The 23,374-nt window shown below is 36.4% G+C and overlaps 2 protein-coding genes across 2 annotated transcripts; one reads left to right on the top strand and one right to left on the bottom strand.

Moving 5' to 3' along the window:
• On the top strand, positions 984–9,335 carry LOC109228996 (stress response protein nst1-like). The gene is made up of 4 exons (XM_019394287.1): positions 984–1,137; positions 1,259–2,983; positions 3,333–4,372; positions 8,615–9,335. Exons 2-4 carry the CDS (start codon positions 1,487–1,489, stop codon positions 8,730–8,732), a joined length of 2,655 nt encoding a protein of 884 aa, XP_019249832.1. The 5' UTR covers positions 984–1,137; positions 1,259–1,486; the 3' UTR covers positions 8,733–9,335.
• Positions 11,656–14,571, bottom strand: LOC109228998 (CBL-interacting protein kinase 2-like). The gene is made up of 2 exons (XM_019394288.1): positions 14,414–14,571; positions 11,656–13,697 (listed from the first exon to the last, which is right to left on the bottom strand). Exon 2 carries the CDS (start codon positions 13,341–13,343, stop codon positions 11,958–11,960), a length of 1,386 nt encoding a protein of 461 aa, XP_019249833.1. The 5' UTR covers positions 13,344–13,697; positions 14,414–14,571; the 3' UTR covers positions 11,656–11,957.

Consider the following 23,374-nt stretch of genomic DNA (forward strand, 5'->3'; position numbering starts at 1 on the left):
ATTATTCCACCCCTAATATAAAATAAGTTTATACTACTATTTAGTATAACATTATACTAGTATTATTTAATACTAGCAATTAAATATGGAATAAATTTAATCCTAATTTCAATATTGGGAGATCCCGCTTAATCCCCGTAACCAAACGACGCCTAAGTTGTTAATAAGATAACATGTGTTTGACAATGTATTAGTAGAATATGACATAATAATTGACTAAAAGTAATATTAGAAAAGTTAAGTTGACTTGTATCACATACATAAATAGATAAAAATGATGTATAGACCTTTTTCTTTATCGTAAGTTAAAAGAGAAATTAACTTGAAAAATAATGATCTCAATCTTTTATTTAGAGAATGCTTAAAATAATTTTTTTATAAATGAAACAAATGACGTGTTGATAATATTAATTATTGTGTTTGCATTTTTCGAGTATTTAACTGTGTTTCTCACAAAATTTAATTCTTAAAAGCAAATACAAATCTAATTTTGCATCTACTGTTTTTGACTAAACCAACACATATATCTAATACTCCTAGTAAAAAAAATGTGTGTTATGTTGTCTTTATTCATATACAGTAAGAAATTTAAATCTATTCACTCTACAATTTAAATCTACTTTAATATAAATGACTAATTAACACAATTATAAATAAATTGGGCAACAAATGCACGTTCATAGATGACCTATACACAAGTATGATAGAATTCAACTCAACACATTTTCAATTACTAAGAATAAAATGAGCAACAACATCTAAAAAAAAAGTGTAATAAATGCAATTGTCTTTAAGGAACATCTGATGGGGATCTAAAATAAATTGGGGGCATTAATTGGGAACTTATCAACTGTAATTAGATTACAATCTTCAGATTATATTATTATTACTACTCCACTAATCACTGCCAACAGCAACCCATACCGGTCTGTTTTAATTAATAACTCCGGTTCAATCAATGCCTATATAAGGAAACCAAACATATTTCTCTCTCTTTATCTCCTTTAAAAATATTTTCTCTTTCATCAATCCAACAATCTTCACAAAATATTTCGCCGGAAAATTGCACCCGAAGGGACCGTCACTGTCTCCGGTCGCCGATTATTTTCCGATGAATCTCCGATGGGCATCGAATTAGTAAGCACCTCGTTTTTCGCCATTTTCGTAAAATTTTTTAAAACTATTCTTTCCGTGTCATTTAGGTTATTGAGCTAAAATAAAACTTTGAAACCCTAACCTATTTGTTCGCGCTTCATAGGTGCTTTCTATCACGATTCTCTTTGTAAGGGTTTTGAAGAATTGAAAAAATTGGGGGAAAGGGGGAAGTTTCAGAGCTAGGGTTTTGCATTGGATTGGTGAACCTGTGGTTATTGTTGTTGTTGTTACAGAAGGGAAGATTTGAGATATTAATTGATTTTAATAGTAATATATTTTGGGAGTTAAGAAAAAATTTGATTTTTGATAGGTTGTGGGGTTGAAAAGGATAATGTGTATACTGTGTTCCATCCAAAAGTGGTCGCGAAGAGTTGCAACCATGTTACCTTGGTTAGTGGTTCCATTGATTGGTTTATGGGCATTATCACAGTTATTTCCACCTGCATTTAGGTTTGAAATCACATCACCAAGGCTAGCATGTGTGATTGTGCTTGTGGTTACTCTTGGCTGGTACGAGGTTTTGATGCCTAAGTTGTCTGCTTGGCGGGCAAGGAGAAATGCTAGGCTTAGGGAAAGGAAGAGGTTTGAGGCTATTGAAATGCAGAAATTGAGGAAGACAGCAACGAGGAGGTGTAGGAATTGTTTGACTCCGTATAGGGATCAGAATCCTGGTGCTGGCAAGTTCATGTGTTCATATTGTGGTCATATTTCTAAGAGACCCATTTTAGACTTGCCTGTGCCACCAGGGTTGGGGCTTTCAAATTCGGGGATTTTGAAAGATTTGGTTGGGAAAGGTGGGAAGATGTTAAATGGTGGAAAGGTTTGGTCGGACAACAGGTGGATGTGTGGGGGGCAGGATTGGTTAGAGAATGGGAATTGGGTTGGTGGTGGTGGTTCTTTTGTTAGCAAGTCGGATTCTTGGAGCAACAATGGCGGCGGTGGATTCTTTGGGGTGGAGCACTGTTTAGCAGAGAAGTCATATTCTCGTGTTTATACTTTTGCCTGCAAGGCACTGACTGCTTTTTTCTTAAGTATCATGTGGCTCTGTAGAAAGGTTTTTAGGATTAGTTCCTCTAGAGGTGATGCTTCAATGAACGCAGAACGGAGGGCAATGATGGATAAGAGAGGTGATAATGGGGGAAATTGTCAGGAGAGTAGAGGGGAGAAAGCTAGGAGAAAAGCTGAGGAGAAGAGGTTGGCTAGGTTGGAGAAAGAGCTAGCGGAGGAGGAGGAGCGAAAGCAAAGAGAGGAGGTCGCTAGGCTGGTGGAAGAACGTAGGAGGTTGCGGGATGAAAAAATGGAGGCAGAGAAAGAGTGGGGAAAGGGGTCTCCCTCTGCTAAAGTACGGGACAGTAAAAAGGAAGCCGAAAAGAAGCGGCAAGAGAAGAAGAAAGATAGGGACAGGGGATCTAGCAAAAGCAACTCAGATGCGGAAGAGCTGGATAAAAGACAAGGCAAGGAGAGTGCGCGAAATAAGCGAAGTGATGGTGATAGAAGGCAGCAACAAAAAAATGGGCTCGAAAGCATTAAGACACATAATGTAGAAGTTGTACACGGTTTTAAGGGTGTTTCTTCTAGCAATACTAACCATGGAAATGTTGGTACTCGGTACTTGGATCGTATGAGGGGTACTTTCTTATCATCTTCTAGAGCATTTACCGGAGGTGGTTTTTTTGGCAAGAGTAATACTACTACTGTTCCAAGAGAGCAGAAATCTAATACTTCAGTAGACCCTGTTCATTATGCCTCTAGGAGGGAACTATTTCAGCCAGATCGGGTACCTGGAAAGCTGAATCCAATTGGAGATGACAGGAGTATGAATCGGCCTGTAAGTTTTTTGTCATCTTCTATTTCAATTGCTTATATCGAAGTGCTCCTTCTCATCAAGTGTTTTTGAAAATGTTTTGTTCTGTATAACAGTAGTGTAGTATTTTTCCTTCTCATCAAGTGTCTTGCTTGGTACTTACTGAAGAATTCTGCTTAATCTTGCAGCTGATAACTTGTTTACCATTTTTGTTTTTCAAATTTTGGCCTGTTCATCTTGTTGACTTGACGTGAACCTACAGATAGATTCATATCATATCGAGATATTTAAAGCTTTTAAAAGATTATTTTGGCTGTTATTTAATGAGATATTGGACTCCTGTTAAGCTGTCAGTTTAATCTGTTCTTTACAGGTGCTTATTGAACCTCAACCATGTACAGCTCCTAAAAAATCTTGGCAACAACTATTCACTCGATCATCCACTGTTTCTTCCCCCTCTTCCAATGTAATCAGCAGACCAAGTGTTAAGCCCCAAGCAGAAATTGTGAGCCCTCCCTGTCAGCCTCCAGCTACTCAAACTTTCGACAACCCCATTAGCTTTGGTCTTCCATCGCCTTTCACTTTAACTTCTTTTCCTTGTGGACCCACAAGTTGTAGTACAACTGTTCCATCATCACCGGGAGCACTACATTCTCGAATTGGAGGACCGGGTCAGTTATTGGCAGAAGAGTTGGAGAATTTTGAAGATCCTTGTTATGTTCCAGACCCTGTGTCATTGCTTGGCCCAGTTTGTGAGTCCCTTGATGACTTTCAACTGGAGGTGGACCTTGGCTTTGTGTCAGATACAGGAATTGACAACCCAGGTGTGGTAAGAAGTGTGAAGGCATCTTCCGAACTGACCAGGCCTTCACCAATTGAGTCTCCAATATCACGGATGCGTGTTCCAGAGGAAAGGCATGCTGGGTCTTTTCTTTTCAACAATCCTAATGCTCAGGACATGCGCACTGTGCCAATGAATGTTTCAAATAATGCAAATGATACAGGAACATGGCAGATGTGGAATAGCTCACCGCTTGGTCAAGCTGGTCTAAGTTTGATAGGTTCTCCAACCAACTGGTGTTTGAATACAGATTTGAATACATCAAACGTGCCTCCTGCACCTCCAAGGACAATGGCTTCACTGTTTAAAAATGATGAACAACTCTCTGTCTGTCATTCTTCCCAAACAGTTTATACAGGAAGTTGCCAGAATGGTGGGACACTGAGTACTGTTTTGCCTGGTAGTGCTGAAAGCAGGTATCCAAAGGCTCCTTTTGGTACATATTCAGGAGGTGAAAGTCAATTTTCTCTCAAGTTTGAGGATGCTGCTCAAAGTGAAATGATGTATGGGAGTCCTAATGCTACTGCTACTAACCATCCATTTGCGTCGTCTCCGCCTAATTGTTGGGCCAAGTAAGCAAAAGAAAACCACTTATTTCTCTTTCCAATTGGAACAAAAGTAAAGTAAAACGTTTTTGCCTCTGTTTGAAAGTTTGAAGCAATTTGAGGTAGCCTATCTGCTGTACTTTCGCGTCAATTTTATCTGAATCTTCTCTTTTCTCCTAGTCTCTGTTGAGAGTATCTTCTGTGTTTTCATTGTGGTGGCCATTTGTTGTGAATTTCACTTATTGATCCAAAAGAGTGCTGGTATGTACTAAAAAAATATCTTTAATTCCTTCAATTATAAAGGATTCCAGAGACTCGACAAAAGTATTTACATCATGGTTGGCTACTGTTATCTTTTGTCCGAATAAGGTCTAGAGGTGCTTGCTTACATGTGTCTTGTCCATTCATATGCATCTGATAGCCATATGTACATGTTGGCTTCCTTTTGACTATAGATAGTGCCGTTACTTTTACCCATAGAGGAGTAGGACATTTCAACGTGTTTGTAACTATGGGAGTGTGTGCCTAAGGGAGAGCTCTTGTGTGCTTACACAAAGTTGCAAATCAATTTGAAGTTAGATAGAACCTGAATTAGATGCATCTTGGGACTGTTTTGTCTTGGACAATTGAATCCAAAATTAAATGGGGTCAGCCTATGAATCCTTTTATATTCATAGCGCATCATTTGGACGTGTGTTTACACATAAATAGTGTGAGAAATAATACAAGGAAGAAGATATTGGGAGAACTCAACTTGATTATTCCTTCAAGCTATTGGGGTTTATATAGCTGAGTTTACATGTCCTAAGAAAGGAAAGAGAATAAAAAACATAGTCACAGGGAGTAAATCATGCTATACTATATTTACAAGATCCTAGACTATCCTAGATTATCTACAAGATTCTGACACTTTCCCTTAAGCTGGTGCATATAAATCATATGGACCAAGTTTGTTACAAATCTAGCTGATATGAGAGTGAGGGACTAAGTGAAATTTTCTGCAAGCTGATTTTTGACATACGAATTTCATAACAATATCTTCTGTGAGTATCTTTTCACTAATGAAGTAACGGTCGATCTCAATGTATTTTGTTCTCATGAAATACCGGATAGATAAAGAGCAGTTTGGTTATTGCACACAAGTTCCATCTAGCTGATTTCTCCAAACTTCAATTCTCTCAGTAACTGTTTAGTCCAAATTAGTTTGCAAGTAGCCACAAGTATTGCTCGGCATTCTGTCTTTGCACTAGATCGACGGATCAAATTTTGTTTTTTGCTTTTCCTAGATACTAAATTACCTCATATTAGGACACAATATCCATACATAGACCACATACCAGAAGGTGATCCCACCTGATCAATGTTTGTGTATCCAACAAATTGCTCATGGCTTTGATCCTCGAAAAATAATCCTTTGCCCGGGCTTGATTTTAAATGGGGCTGATACTTTATATGTTTTATTCATACGGACAACTGCATCCCAATGACTCACACGGAGCAATGGGGATCTACCTTATAAAGTAGCCGTGCCACGCCACCCACACGCTTCAAAAAACAATTGAGTATGCATGCAGATATTTTGTATAAAATGTACATACAGTTAAAGTGGCATCCAGAATGCATGATGGAGGCGTGGTGCAATGGTAAAGCGTAGCCTTTGAAGTGTTATGTTCACTTGACGAATTCGAGTTCAATTCGCCTTGGAAGTAGTTTATTTTATTTTCCTACTTACTATTCCCTTTCGAGGCTGTTGCATGCTTCCAATTAAATATCCAATATTGAGACTAGTTTGCAATCGATTTTTAAAAGAGTTTTTTCTTCCAAATATAAGAGGTTATTTCCTCTTTCTTTCAAGTTTTAGCAGTGAAGTCCTATTGCGCACCCTAAACTATACCATTCATTCTATTCATACGTGTTTCTTTTCCTAATCCATGGACAACCAGGAAAATTGGTTATGTTTCCATTCGGTTTCCTCTCTCCTATGAGTCTGTGGGGCTAAGCTCATCCCGGATTTTCTTCATAATTCTAGACAGCTTTAAATTTTGAAGTTGGGCATGCATATAACAGAGCAACAAGCCCCCTTCATAATCTCTCATGAAGTGTTTTACACTTTTGAAAGCTAGATCCACATGAGGTGTGTAATGCTTAGCTAAAAAGCATCTTGGATATCAATTGTTTTAAGCAGACTCTCACATTGGGCTAAAACTTGAATGTCTCCGCCTTCCAGACTTCTTGTAGGGTGAAATGGGAATGTTGGAGTTAAAACTTAGTAAATATAGAACGGTGGCATTCTTCTCGTAACAGACTAAAAAGGAAAGTAAGGCGCATATAAATTGGAAGGGAGGGAGTATTATTTTAAAGTTCCATGTGAAGTGATGGTCCATGCTTTGGGCATCATTGTCAAGTACATAACCAAGTCTTAATGAGTTAGGGGTCCCTTTTCTGCTGTTGTCCCTTTCATATTCTTTTTAGAGAAAAAATTTCCTAATTCAATTAGTCACTGTTTGAAGTAGATATGAAACCTAAATGATTGTCTTTAAGTTGGCTAATGACAACACTATTAGGTGCATGGACAATTCAGTGCCATGTTTCTGCACCTGTTAGACAGTGAAACCAGCAGCTTGGATGAGCTGCTGTTGGACCTATTGGCGTAAATTATGCATTATATTTGGATAAAGCTTAATAGCTCTTCTCACCCCCAGCTTAAACTTAGAAACGTCAATACTACGTTTGATTGGGGTGAGAAGAGGGAGGAATGCAGGGGCACTAGTAAAAAAAGTGGTGTAAAGGCGTCTTCCTCGTGCGGTAAAGAATTAAAATTAGAATGGCAGGTAAAAATATGAAGTCAATCTTTTCGTTTGGATGGTGACCTAGAGTGCCATATATAACGGGCTTAGAATTTAATGAGGCATCACTTATCAGTTGGGGCTTCATGAGCAAAGAAATGAGGGAGGATGTATCTTTCTATACATTGCAAACTTTTGGAAGAACTGTGGAATAGAATGCTGAAGTTCTTTTGGTGTAAGCTGGTAATACCTTAAAGTTAAGGAATTATTTTGTACTCCTCAGACAGTATGATGGCAACATCGCTAGATAGAGATCATAGAGCTATAGATGGAGTCCTTGTCTTAGGTGCAGATGGTTCCATGGTGGTTTCACTTTTTTGTATATACATCCACTCCAACTTGGATTGATGATTGTACTCGTTGAAAGAATTTCCTGTATGTACCTTACCCCCCAAAAATAAAAATCCCTATATAGACTTGATGTATTCTTCTTGAATTTGAGGTTGGCTCTTTTTTTTTCCTATAAAATTTATTTAAAAAGCATTAATTATTCTACATTAGTTTTTCAATCCCGGCAAAGTTGGAGGCAGAATGTAGATGCCAGTTTACATCCTTCCAGCTATAGAAAACAAATGGAGGGAAAGAACAAATTCTGTTCATAATGGAAGTAAATCAACAGTCATCTTCCCGCTCCCTTCTCCCTCCCCTTCCTTAAGCAAAACATTTTGTGAATGAGAATCTTTATTTTAACAAAATATTGGAACCTCCACTTATGGCTATTTAACATTTAGTACTAGCTCAAAGCTACTTATAGATAAGTCTGGTGAAAACTAACTAGTGGCTTATGTGAATTGTTTTTTGAACTATGGCTCATTAGCATTATTGAGTACCTGTAGGCAGATACTAAGCTGTGCCAAGTAATTTAATGGTGGCATATTGACAAAAGTTCTTATCAATTTCCATGTTTTTTCCCCGCAATATGTTAGAACGTGCTAACGAAGCACGTGTTTACACCGGTTGAGATGAGTCCAAGTGGATCGAATTGGATATTGAAGATTCATATAGCTGACATAACTAGCTTCAGAATGAGGCGTATTTGCTATAGTTAATGAAATCAAGCATTATATTTAAGTTTTTCGATGTTGACTTGGATTGCAAAAATAGGTTATGGATACAAATGGTCTTGTCCTTTCTATTCCTATCATTGTGCCTTCTTGGTTTTTCTTGATAAGCATTTTTAAGCTTTGGTTATGGATTTGTAACTAGGTGTGCTGGTGTTTTTCTGGGATGATAAGTTGCTTTTTTGACATGTTTTTCTTATTTTGCATATATTATGTGAGTGTCTTAGAAATAGATTGTTGAACTCTTTGTTCTGGTGATCTTGGTTACTATTTCTTTCTATTTTGTAAAAGATTCTCTTTTCCCTCTCCTCTTTTGTTCAACACCATCTTACTCTTGTGATTTACTCATCTATTTTTTCCAGAAAGGACTGGACTCCGCAGCATCCGGGTGAAGCTTTTGGCAGCTCACCGATGGCTAGGTCCTCTGTTGGTGGCTTATATTCCACACCAAATGTACAGTCTTTTTGGTCTTCTGAATAATAAAAAAAAAGGAAAGAAAAAGGAAAAAATGGGATACAGTACAAGGGACTTGAACACACCCTCCTGTTACTGAGGAGGAAAGTACCCTCTTTTTGGAGGACAGTTTAGAATGCTGCACTCATTGTATCTTCTTTTCTTTAAAAAGGAAGAGTTACATTAGATGATAGCGATATATGTTTCCACGTATGCGCTTCTAATCAGGTAAAAATCAATTATGATACGGCTGAGTACTTCTCTTTTGATCTTTTTGACACAGAGGGGCAATCGCTGATATAGATGAATAGAGCTGTTTCCACTTACATGTTACATAGTTTTGGATACAACTCATATAGATGTCCTATTAAGGCATAGACAGTACTTCCATTTATACTGCATATCTCTGTAAGGTTCAGCGAAGTTTTTGAAGGACTAAGCAGTGAAGGAAGCCTTTTATTTTTCGTTTTTGGTTGAGGTTCGTGCATTTGTTATGATGCAATTTTCAAGCGAGAAAGAGGAAATATGGGGGCTTGCTTGCACCTATACAGGTTTTGATCTGTTGTCCTTACAGTTAAAACAGGGAACTGTTTAGTGTATATAGCTCTTACTCAGCTGTTTGACATCTAACTTATCCTTGTCTTCTCCTCTATCTGCTACATTTCCCCTTCTCTTTTTTCCTGCTGTTTCTGTTTCATGTACTTCCGCGCATGAGTTCTAGTAAAAGGCAGTATGTGGCATGTCTCCTAGTGAAATTTTGGGTTCAGATCGCAATAATGGCTTGATATCTATAAATTAGAATCTAGGTGGAAGAACCTGTACAATAGAATGGGAACCACAGGTTCTTAACATATCACTTATCAGCAAAAAGTATTTTCTCCATTTAGATGCCCAAATATGAAGGGGGAAAGAATGAAAAATGCGTGTTTCAAAATGTAGCTTATAGTATATTATGGAGTATCATAATGAAAAACTGTGATTAATTCCAGGTGGATATTGAGTCTCATTGTCCAAGTGCCCCTTGTATGTAAAAATATATGATACTATTGCTTACTAAAAGCGCCTTTTTTGCAAGCTACTTTTTTTATAGCAAGTTCGAACTATATACAGTCAGACTTCTCTATAACATCCTTATATAACAGCTATTCACTATATAAGCTTTTTTTGGAACTGATTTTCATGTTATGTTATGATATATGTTTTCTATAATAGCACTTCACTATAGCAGCCAAAAAATATCGGAGCAAACGAGGATGTTATAGAGAGAGTTGATTGTACAGAAGTTCATAATTAGTTTCAATATATTTCTTTTCCTCCTGCTGTTAGCTGTTGTTGATAGTTTGATTAATGGCAAAATATATAAAGAGACACTTAAAGCTGGCTTCAGATGTCTATCTCTAACTTACTCAATGATCAAACAGACACTTCTTGTTAGCCAAATTGTGCCTTTTGAACACCTGTGTCTGTTAGTCTACCTGCATGAAATATACTATGTATTGACATGTCAGGTCAACAAATGAAATAATGACACGTGTAATTTCAAAAAAATAAAAAATATCACCTTAATAATAACTTAATTAAAAAAATTCAAAATAACTTAATTAAAAAAACTCAAAAAGAACAATTATTCCTCTTTCAAAAAATAGGACCCCCCCCCTCCCTCTCGGGCCCTCCCCCAACTTCTTCTTCTTCTTCATTTTGAAAATCTAAACCAGACCCCTTCCCTCCTCCATCTTCTTCTCGGGCACTCCCCTCACCCTAAAACCAACGACCCTTTTTCAAAAATTTTACTCTAAAGCTCTTTAATAATTCCCTTATAAATCTGCAAACCGAGAAACCATCACAGAACCTCATCGGAAAAGCTCACCTCCGGCGACCTCTCTCTTCATCTCCTTCCCACCTGGATATCCTAGTCTCTTTCCCTTTATCCTTTCTTTTTTCAATCTCATGCTTTTTTTTTCTCCATGAGTTTTTTTTTATTTGTAGTACAAAATGTCCAAACAAAGAAACAAATTGCGTATCTTTTTTTAATTTTCTATTCGTTCTACTTCCTTGCTTATTTTTTCACTTTAATTTGAATTTTACTGGAATTTTTTTTTATAACTTTTACAAACTGCATCTCCTTGTTGAGGTTGTGGCGTGAGGGTGATGTTTAGGTTGTGGCTTGATTGTGATGGTGGCTATGACTTGTTGTGGATGAAGAAAGTGGGGTCCACATGAAAAAAATTACTCCCTCCGTTTCATATTAATTGAGATACTTTCCTTTTTAGTCTGTTCCAAAACAAATGACACATTTCTAAATTTGGAAATAATTCAACTTTAAACTCTTCATTTTACCCTTTTTGCCCTTAATGGGAAGCTTTTATAGCCACACAAATGGCATGGCCCCACGAACCTTTTACCCCTTAAGCTTTTAAGACCAAAAGTTTCAAAAGTCTTCTTCTTTTTTCTTAAACTCCGTGCCGAGTCAAACTACCTCAAATAATATGGAGGGAGTAATACAAAAATATAATTTTATGCATCTTCACGTGCTCAAATTTGAGTAAAAGACACTTATTTTTCCATGTCAGCCACGAGTGTTTACGTGACATATATGCGCCAAGTTGAGATGTCTACTTGATCATTGAGTAAGTTAGAGTGTGAGATAGACATCTCTCTTTTATGTATTTTGCCTTGATTAACTTACAATACAAGTGATTGACAGTTGAGGAAGAAAAAGGTGGATACACTGAGAATGGTTCAACGGTACAATGTTCAAGTTATTATGATGAATGGAATGAAGGTAAATGGATAGTATCGCAATCCATTCGGATAAGACAATCAAATGGAAGCACTAATATTGCATTATCACCAATAAATAATGCGTTGATCTTCTAATTGCAAGTTAAAGGTATAGCTATTTCACAAAACTCAAGTTGTGCTATATACAAAACACTATCACAATCTCTCAATTTAGAACAAGTTTAACTTTTATATACCGACAAATAAGGTCATTAAAAGACGGTCAATATTAAACCAACCGTTCATAAAAGTGGATGAAAGCTAGGATGAATCAAAACTCGAGCAATCTCTCAATTTAGAACAAGTTTAACTTTTATATACCGACAAATAAGGTCATTAAAAGACGGTCAATATTAAACCAACCGTTCATAAAAGTGGATGAAAGCTAGGATGAATCAAAACTCGAGCTTGGATCAAGAACATAATGAAAAATACAAAAACATAATTACATTGGCAGCGAGATTGTAGTCTCTAGAGCGCATTCTGAGGTGAATCCCTTTGATCAGTCTGCAAATATTCTTCCTCTTCCGGCAGCTGAGTCCGTGGCTCATCGCCTTGCCAAGTCCACACAATATCTTTCAATGCTGGTCTTATATCCTTCTTCATCATCTTCTTATACTCTATAGTATCTCCACTATTTTTCTTCACCTCAACAAAGTGAAAATTTGGAGTTACTTCAAAGATTTCTGCATCAATAGATAATACCCCTTTTCTTCCTTCTTTACATCCTTCTAACTTCAATAACCCTCCATCCTTTTTCGTCACCTTCAACTTTAAACGCTTAGCCACATCCTCTAGCTTTGAGATGATTGTTTTCGCTGGTTGCCTTGATGTAAATCTAACTTCCCTCTTTTTATTTCTTTCTTCAAACAAGCCAGACAAGTCAAAACCAGTTGACAATGAGATAATATCAAATGCATTCAAGTGTGCAGGCTTCACCATTTCGGGCTTTGGCTCTGTATTCTCACAAACACTAAAAACAGCATCATCATTTTCAAGTGCTGCCTCCTTTGGCTCTGCATCTTTAAGCATTGGTTTCAGTTGCAAGCCTTTCTTGAACCAAGAATTCTCCATTATCTTGGAAATGGAAATTCTTGTGCTTGGATTTGGATCTAATATTTTCGATATAAGCCTGCGAGCATCAGGAGGAAACCAGTTAGGACATCTGAACTCAGCCTTACCAATTTTTTTGTACATCTCCATTAAATTTGAATCATGGAATGGTAGATATCCAGCCAAAAGGACATATAATATCACCCCACATGACCAAATATCAGATTTAGCACCATCATATCCTCTTCTGTTTATCACTTCTGGTGCAACATAAGCTGGTGTCCCACATGTAGTATGAAGCAAACCATCTTGTCTCTTAGATTCAGCAAAGGCACTCAATCCAAAATCTGAAATCTTTAAATTTCCATTTTCATCAACCAATAGATTCTCCGGTTTCAGATCTCGGTGGTAAACTCCTCTACTATGACAGAAATCAATAGCACTAATCAACTGCTGAAAATACTTTCTTGCAACATCTTCTTTTAACTTCCCTTTAGCCACCTTGTTAAATAGCTCTCCTCCTTTCACATATTCCATCACAAAATAGATCTTCTTTTTGCTCGCCATGACCTCATACAGGTGCACAATATTAGAGTGTCTAACCAATCTCATGACCGAAATTTCGCGTTTGATTTGATCAATCATCCCAACTTTCACAATCTTCTCCTTATCAATCATCTTAATCGCCACATTCAATCCAGTCTTGACGTCTCTTGCGTGATGGACCTTAGCAAAAGTGCCTTGTCCTAACAATTTCCCTAACTCATACCTTTCCATTAGTACACTACTCCCCTTACTCTCCATATCAACTTCAACAAACCAGAGTAATCAAACTAGCAAGATTTATATACAAGATGCAAGATTTTTCAAGAATTGAACAACTCAACCATCTTCACTAATATCGTGATACGATACTATTTGACCCTGAAAATATCTAGCAGGATTTGGCATTTGATGAGAGAATCTGGATGAAACTACTGGTGCAATGTCATCAAGTATAAAGGAAAGCTCAAATAGAGCTTCAATCTCAAGAACCTCAGAGAAAGACTTGCTAGCATTTAAGCACATCTTTCAGCATTCCCTGGTCTTTTTAATGGACTAGAGAATACTGAAGAGGATGAACCCCAATTTTCCAGACTGAGCAAATGATTTGTTTACCTGAATAAATCAAAAAGGGTAACTAAGAATATAGATTGGTTTGCAGGATTAAATAATATATGCTGACAGTATAAAATATTTCAAAACTATCAGATCACTTAAAAGCCAATATATTTAAATAAGATAGCTCATAGCTGCAAATAAATCCACGATTCCTGAATCAGAGGCCGTCAAGATCAAATAATTTAAAAGATAAAAAAAAACAGAAATGCATTAAAGATCAATTCTTTACTACAACAACAACAACAACATACGCATTGTATTCCCACAAGTGGGGTTTGGGGAGGGTAGAGTGTACACAAACCTTACCCAGCCTTTAAAGGCAGAGAGGCTGTTTTCGGGAGACCCTCGGCTAAGGAAGGGGAGAGAGGAGAGGCAATAACAAGCAAATCCATCTGATAACCAAAGCAAAAAATATACAAACCTAGAAAAAGGTAATGCAATCAAAAAACCAAAACACAAGACAACATAAATATCAATTCTTTGATTTAGGAAAACAAAAAAAAAAGTGTTGTATTAGCATAAGTTTTGAACAAGTACTATTGAATCTTGATTTAATTGTCACTCTGCCTTACATCCTGAAGAAATGGAAAATGGATGAAGGCATACAATCCATAAATAAAAATGCAGAAACAGACAGAAGATTTTGAAGAGCAAAATATACAGAACAATAAACAAGCCTATGCGAAAACTTAGACAAATTGTAATCTGGTTACCTTCAAAGTGAAGAATTACTCAACCCCTGCAGCCGCCTTCAAAAAGATTAATGTTTAATTATGTGATTTTTGTGTTAATATTTGTGACAGACACAGAATGCGGGAAAAGGCATGGGCTTTTTATACTAGCTCTGTCTATTATTGCTAGCTCTTTAAAATAATACAAATCGGCCTATGAATCCAAATACAACAACAACGACAACAATAAATCCCGTAGTTTCCACAAGTAGAATTTAAGGAGGGTAAGATGTACGCAGCCTTATTCCATATCCCTGGAAGGCGAGAGAGGCTGCTTCCGATACTATGAGTCCAAATAATATAAATTAAATTACACTGATAATATAAAAAATATTTTATGCAAACAAAGTATATAAGTTAAATCCAATTTGTAACGTGTGATATTCCTTGAGTAGTTTCTGAAATCATCTCTATTAAAGAATTTATCGTCTAATACTTGATCAAATTAGCTGTAGATTACGGAAAGTGAAACAATCTAAAACAATAATCTTTACAGAATTGGCAATCTCTGAATGGTTAAATAGAATGGGACTGTAATTGTATTCATGATACAGGCGAAGCAATATAGGGACATAAAATTAATATGTCAGAATATTCATTATTTGTTTACCATATTGTTTTTGTCCACTATAGCAAGATAATATTATGACATGCATGAACACAGGACAATTCTTAGCAAAAAAGAAATAATCATTATGATTTGTGATAATACTATTTAATAAAGTTGGTGACAGCAACTGAGGTAGATCTTATCTCAGGCCACTGTTTCCTCTTTTATTTATTTTTACTTTAATATTAATAGTTTCAACTCCTTTACATATTGCAAATAGGCTTGTCAGTAGTTCGAAATCGAGGCATAATTGTTGTTGTTATAGTTTTCGTATGAATTAATCATAATTTCTATTAAATTTTGATTATCGATAAGAACAACTATATGCTCAATTATAGTGTTTGAGAAAAAAAAATCTTAGAAAAGAAAAGGCATAAACGGATTGATAACTTCGTCAATTTAAAAGCCAACAAGAAAACTCCACTTATATATGTGATAACGTTGAGGTATATATCATCGTTGTTGAGTTAATTGCAGGTTTATTTTCTTAATTTTGTGAATTGGGTACTGGTAGAGCTACTACATTGACTTGGTCCGTCCCCAAAAAATATGATTGATGGAACTTTTTTACTTTATAATTGTTTAAATTTAATATAAACCTAATTTAAGAGTAGATGTCAAATTTAAAATTCAAGTATTATCTCAACATTTAGTTCTTATTTTTTCTTCAAATAATTTAAATTTTAAACTTTTATTTAAAAAATATATTTTGTTACTAATAATAAGTCAATTATAGAGTTTAAATTGAATTTATAGCCAGAAAGAAAATATATATCGGAAGTTGGAGGACTTATTTATAGGAAAGCAGCTCCCATCAAATGGTCCTACAACAAAAAGTAGGCGGGTGGTAGCCAATGCAACAATGACAGTCAAGAATTAATTAGAATAAGTGCTTATTATGCTTTTGATTGGGTGGTAGAGTGGACTAAGGCCTCATTTGTATGCACTTAATGGAGATCTGAATCTTAATCGTTCAGATCCAGCCCATTAAGTGCATTTATTTTTTAGATCTTAATCCTACTTATTTAGATCCAGCCCATTAAGAGGGTGTTTGGATTGACTTATAAAAAGTAGCTTTTAAGCTAAAAGCCAAAAGCCATAAGTTGGTAATACCCAACTTTTGGCTTTTGGCTTATTTTTGTACTTTTTATGCCTAAAAGTAAGTGCTTTAAGCACTTTTTATCATTGCAACACGAATTCATGGTTGAAATCCAAGCTGTACATATCCCCGCCATGGTGTCTCTTCTGTATCCACTACTATAGATGTAGATACACTTGATAGCGTCGAAGATCTAGTTGGTAATAAGAATGATGGAGCTTCTACTGATTATCCATCCCAGTCTTCAGTTCCAATTGAAAAGAAACCTTTGGGAAAGAAAAAAAAATCTGCATCGTCTCAGTTGGACACTGAAGAGAAGATGATTATTGCATTAGAGTTACTGGTTAAACAAAATAGCGGGCTTGACGTTGAAGAGTGTATGGTAAAACTAGAAGAACTTGGATGGGAAGAACCATTATACATGTCACGACCCAAAACTACCCTGTCGTGATGGCGCCTATCGTGGAACTAGGCAAGCCGACTCTTTACCAAAATCAACGCGATATTTCATTTTCAAAGATAAATTCACACTATTTAATAATAAAACTTCATAAAGGACATCTGAATAACAAAATGCGAAAAGAAAAGCCCGACATCGGGGTGTCACTAGTCACGAGCATCTACTAAGAACTGTCCGATAATACTAAGATTAATAGAGTCTGGAAAATAGAGTCTGGAAAACAACTAATAACATCTATAGGGAGATAGGAGGGAGAAGAGCATGATTGCGATCGCCATGCAGCTACCTTACTAACTCCAACAGATCCGCGACGGATGAAATCAACACTCGCTAGCACGTTCAGCATTCCCTGGATCTGCACACAAGGTGCAGGGAGTAATGTGAGTACGCCAACTCAGTAAGTAATAACAGTAAATAAAGACTGAGCAGTAGTGACGAGCAGTAAAACACATAAAGTCCACATCATGAAATCTCAGAAATTACAACATGCTTTCAAACAAGTACGTGAGTCAAATTATCTTGTTTTAAAATCCAGTTTTTGATAAAAGTCATTTGAAGATGTTTTTCAATAGTTTCGACAGAGGCTCAATGCAAAAGAGAGTATAAGTGATGAAAATCGTAAACAGCCCCTCGGGCAAAACATCACTCATAAGCAGCCCCTCGGGCAGAACATCAATCATATACAGCCCCTCGGGCAAACCTCACAGTCACTCGTATACAGCTCCTCGGGCATATCTCATATCACTCAATCAGGGTACCCGCGCTCACTGGGGATGTGCAGACTCCGGAGGGGCTCCTTCAGCCCAAGTGCTATAACACGCCACCTCGTGGCATAAATCAATCAGGCCCTCGGCCTCACTCAATCATGAACCAGTAACAACATGTTGCGGCGTGCAGCCCGATCCCATAAATATTCTCACAAATCAGGCCATCGGCCTCACTTAGTCACAAACCTCTCAAGCCACTCGGGCTATCAGTAAAACAGGGTACTCCCCAAAACAACATTTTATATGTATTAAAATAGAGTAATAAAGACTGAGTTATGAAATCAGTAAGTATAGCATGACTGAGTATAGATTTTCAATCAAAACAGTGAGAGGATAATTAACAAAAAGGCCCTACAGGTCCAAACAGCTTCGACGCAAGGCCCAAATATGGCATTCAGCCAATTTATAGAAACTTTTTTCGAGAAACGCATAAGTATCATATAGTTTCAGTCAAACACGCAAATTTATAGTTGCTACGGGGCGGGCCAAGTCACAATCCCCAACGGTGCACGCCCACACGTCCATCACCTACCATGCGCACCACCTCAAAATAGTAAAACGAAACGAAACCCGGGGTTTCATACCCTCAGGACTAGATTTACAATCATTACTTACCCCAAACCGGTCAAATCCCTACTCCGCGATGCTCTTTCCTCTCGATCCGGCCTCCAAATGCCTTGAATCTAGCCACAAATAATTCGATACAATCAACACGAGCTAAAGGAATCAATCTCATAAGAAAATGCTAAGCTTTAGGTCAAAAGTCAAAAAGTCAACTCAAAAGTCGGGCCCTGGGCCCACGTCTCGAAATCCGACAAAAGTCACAAAATTCGACAACCCATTAAATTATAAAACTAACCATACTAGTTTCACTCAAATCCAACCTCAAATGGGCTTTCAATTCCAAAAAAATTCATTTTATGAAACTCCACCAATTTTCCCCAAATTCCATCCCAAATCATGAATCAAATGATGAATTCAATGATATATTCATGAATATTAGCCAAAACTGAGTTAGAATTACTTACCGAGATGATTTCCTTGAAAAACTCCTGAAAATTCGCCTCAAAACGAGCTCCCAAAGTCCAAGATGTGAAATAAAACCCTAAACCTCACTTATATAGTGCCCTCTGAACCTTCACTTCGCGGTCCGCATAAATCAATCGCGGCCGCACACTCCTCACCGCGGTCCGCATAATTCTTCCGCGGCCGCGGACCCTGAGCCATACCATCTCCGGTCTGCATAAAATCCACCGCGGCCGCATTCCCTCTTACGCGGCCCACGTAATTTCCAACGCGGCTAATACCATCGCGGTCCGCACTTTCTACACTTGATACAGCTTCCACCAGAAATCTGCCAACTTTTAAAGCCAAGAATTGATCTGTTAACCACCCGAAACTCATCTGAGGCCTTCGGGACCTCAACCAAACATACCAACACATCCCATAACATCATTCAAACTTAGTCGAACCTTCAAATCACTCAAAACAACATCAAATCACCAAATTACCCTCGGATTCAAGCCTAAGAACATCCAAATTTCACTAACGACGCCAAAACCTATCAAATCACGTCCGAATGACCCCAAGTTTTATTCACACGTCACAATTGATACTAAGAACCTACTCCAACTTCCGAAGTCCCATTCCGATCCCGATACAAAAATTTCCACTGCCGACCGAAAATCGCCAAATTCCCAATTTCGCCAATTCAAGCCTAATTCTACCACGGACCTCCAAATCACATTCCGGATGCGCCCCCAAGTCTAAACACCTAACGGATCTAATCGAATCATAAAAATGCATATTCGAGGTTGATACTAAAATTCAAAACTTGGTCACACATTTCCAATTTAAAGCTTCAAGCTGAGATCATTCTCCCAAATCAATTCCGGATAACCTGAAAAACCAAAACCGACGATTCACATAAGTCATAATACCTCAGACGGAGCTACTCATACCCTCAAATAACCGAGCGAAGTGCAATTTCTCAAAACGACCGGTCGGGTCTTTACAATACTGTGCAACTGTTAGTAAACTTTGTGAAGGTGACTGCTACAGGAAAGCATGGATGAACATTACCGAGGTTGACAAATTAGAGAATTGGATTAAGGCCATGGGAAAAAAATGGGGCTTATTTGAATTTTCTAATTAGCTAGATTATAAATTAGACGTTAATAATATGGAACCTTCTTTTTTTTTTTCCAACTATTATCGATTATGCTTATTTAATTTTTTAATATTATATTATGCTCGTGGAACATTTTTAATCTGTGATATACCTTTTTGAAATGTCTTATTTGAAGTATGTTTGATGTGCATGGTATTGTTTTACTAATTAATTAATTTTGATCATGTAACTTTTTATATTTTTCAAATACATAATGTGGTATGCTTATTATTGTTTATTACACATTCTCTTTGTTACAACAGTTTAGACATGGACATTGAGGATCAAGTATTAGCGTTGATGAGCTTGTATTGGTGTAAAAATTATTTTAGACTCAAGAATATCCAAAGAAATAAAGATTCAACATCATCTTTATATGGTGAAAAGCACACACAAGAATTGTTGTCCGGCTCTAGTCGACAGTGTTTAGAACTGATGCGCATGTCTCGTGATGCATATGTCCGGCTATGTCACCATTTTAGACATAAAAGATGGTTCATAGATAGCAAACATATTTCTGTCGAAGAAAAGATAACAATATTTTTGACCATTATAGGTCATAATGAGCGTTTTGTGGTTATGAAGAGAAGATTTCAACATTCTTCGCAAACAATTCACAAATATTTTCATGAGATTCTTGAAGCAATGACGTTATTTGCAAAAGAGATGATATCATCTACCACATCTAATTCAAATTCACAAATTCCTGGTGCTCATAAAAGGTTACTAAAATTTTTAAGGTAGTATGTGCTATAAAATTATTATATAACTTTGTAAGAAAAAAATTCATAACTGTTAACATAAAATTATTATTTTTATTTGCAGAGAGCAATAGGTGCACTCGATGGGACAATAGTACATGCAGTTATTCCAACTAATCAACAAATTATTTACAGAGGAAGAGGAAAAGGTAAATGTTATCAGAATATTTTAGCTATATGTGATTTTAACATGGTCTTCACTTATGTTTATGATGGATGGGAAGGGGTATCACATGATGCACGTGTTCTAACAGAGATCGCATCTAATCCAGATAATGGTTTTCCATTTTCTCCTTCTAGTAAGTGATACAACCTATTAAACTATTTTGAAATAATAAGTTAGATGTTTATTATAGTAATTTAACCTTTTCTTTTGATGACAGATAAGTACTATTTATGTGATGCGGCGTATCCTAATACTCGAGAATTTCTAGCACCATATCGTAATATTCGATATTGGTTAGGAGATTACCATCGTAGACGGGCCATAAATAAGGAGGAAAAGTTTAACCGTGCTCCTGCACAACTCAAAAATGTTATTGAACGTGCTTATGGAGTTTTAAAAGTAAGATTTCCAATATTGGACAAGATGGCTCCATATTCTATTGATGTCCAAAGAGATGTTGTTATTGCATGTTTTGCAGTTCATAATTTTATCAGAAAGGAGTGAATAAATGATGACTTGTTTAATCAATATGATTTACCTCAAGTAATATTTGATTAAGAAGGAGAACACGAACAAGTGTTGGATGAAATGGACCTAGTTGGACAACTGAAGATTCACAATTTATGAACAATATGCGTGAAGAACTTGCACTTCAGCTAATGCAAGGAAGAGGAAATGCTTGATAGTTTTATATTTTTGTTATTAGAAATATGTTTTAAATGCTTGAACATTAGAATTTGAAATAAAGTTAATTAACTGTTTTATTTGAATTTTATATATGCTATGCTTAAATATAGATAAATTGCACATATTCAGATACTAAAAACAAACAGTCTTAATCATTTCGTGTTCAGATCTAGAGACAACATATTAATTATTCCGTTGTGTATTTATATTCAGACGTCTGAATCTTGATACACATTTTTATATTCAGATGTGTATTCAGATTTAGACGTCTTAATATTAATAAAAACAAATGAGGCCTAAAAGACTAGAATGATCCATGAAGAAGACTTGCATCGACTTTTTTTATATTTTATACGCAGAAGGGCAAAAATTGCCCTTAAACTATTCGAAGTAGGTTATATTTACCCTTGGTCAAATTATGGTAATAGTACCCCTGCCGTCTAATTTTTGGATCATATCTACCCTTACTACTAGTAATCCTCCACATCAGATGTCACATCTATTTAAATTCTATATAATTGATGATATGGCTGTCCAACGTGAAAACAAAAGACCTACCTCCCCCAAATGAATGATCTTCTTCTACCTTTGAGAAATTCCTAATTCATATGTTAAAATCGATTATATAAAAAAAACCTCACCCACTGATTTTCTGTGACTATGTTTGGAAGGTATGTGAATTCGTATAAAATTCGAGAATGTGAGAAGATGCGCTTGCACACTGATTGCTTTACATTTGACTGTTTGGACTGCATATTGTCCAGGAGGTGTTAGATAGCTATAAGGGTGGTTCTAGACCCATCCTCGGCTGCTCAAAATTAAAAGACTAGGCGCCAAATAGTTTAAACAAATAAGACTCACAAAAGCATAGTTAACATAAAGGGGCTCACGTTTACCTCCACAAGTACACTTCACATGAGTGTCAAACTATTAATTAAACGGTTGTAAAGATGTGGAAGAATCAAAGGCGAGTTGTCCTATGAACATGATTTCTTATTGTGAGATTAGGCTGGACAGTTTATGAATTAGTCTGTATTATCAAATTACCTGATTTGGACCTAAAACATGATCTCTAAGCGAAGATGTAAACGGCTAATTGTGACAAGGAAGGAACATGGGTCAATTGAACGTCAAACTTTTAGACATGATTTCTACATAGATGTCATAGTAAAAAGCAGACTTCATTGTTTAATCCCATAGGCAAGATCTCTAGGTGATTCAAGTCTTAAATTGTTTTAAGTGGCACAATGATTAAGTGATATAAGTTATTATTTACAATCCTATAGACATCTTTTCTAGGTTTAAGGCATTAGGAGCATAGTTTAAAGTCATGGTAGCACAAACAGTTAGATTATTTAATATAAAGTCCTATATGCATGATGCTAAGTGTGAAGTCCTAAGACATGATTTCTATGTTTAGTAGCAGATAGTCAAACGAGTTAGCACAAAATATGTCTTATAGGCATGATTTCTAAATGACATCGCAAATCACATAGGCAGTGTTTAGTTACCATTGTTTAGGATCCTAAACTCATGATTTCTAAGTGAAGCAGACAAAAATGAAGATCATATAAGCATGAAAACTAGTAACAAGAAATATGCAGGAACTAGAGCACAATTGACAAGTAACAGGCAAGGATATTTGGACCTATAGGCATGCTATCTACCTAGTTATGCGAGAATTAAACTACCTTAAACTCTTCTAAACTATTTTCCTCATTATCAATTTTATAAATTATTAAAGATCAAGAATAAATAATTACAGGCCCAATATAAATACACAAACAACCCAGTAACACTTCTGGGCCTTCAACAGGCTCGAACTTCATGCAGACCAACATGCCCAAGCTCCAGGTGCATAAGGTCAGGCGGACAAGGCACATCCGAACTCAGTACCAAATCAGGGCCAACATGCCAAGCCCAAATTCTCAAACAAGACCAATTCTATTAACTAACAACCCACATGATAGAAATTGCAAGTGGAAGGCTATGCAAAAAAATGACTTAAAACTTAAGCAGGAAGCATACATGTACACTCAAAGTTCAATCTTCAGAGTTCACAAACGAACCAATAGACAGGATTCTCTAAGTAGCCTTCTAAGCTATGAGGTTTAGGAGATGAGGGAGAGTACATAAATAAGGCAAGAACACGCTTAAAGCTTTCAAAATCACATGAAGGTTCTCATATATATATATATATATATATATATATATATATATATA

The sequence above is a fragment of the Nicotiana attenuata genome, chromosome 7 (genome assembly GCF_001879085.1).
Source record: "Nicotiana attenuata strain UT chromosome 7, NIATTr2, whole genome shotgun sequence".
Lineage (NCBI taxonomy): Eukaryota > Viridiplantae > Streptophyta > Magnoliopsida > Solanales > Solanaceae > Nicotiana > Nicotiana attenuata.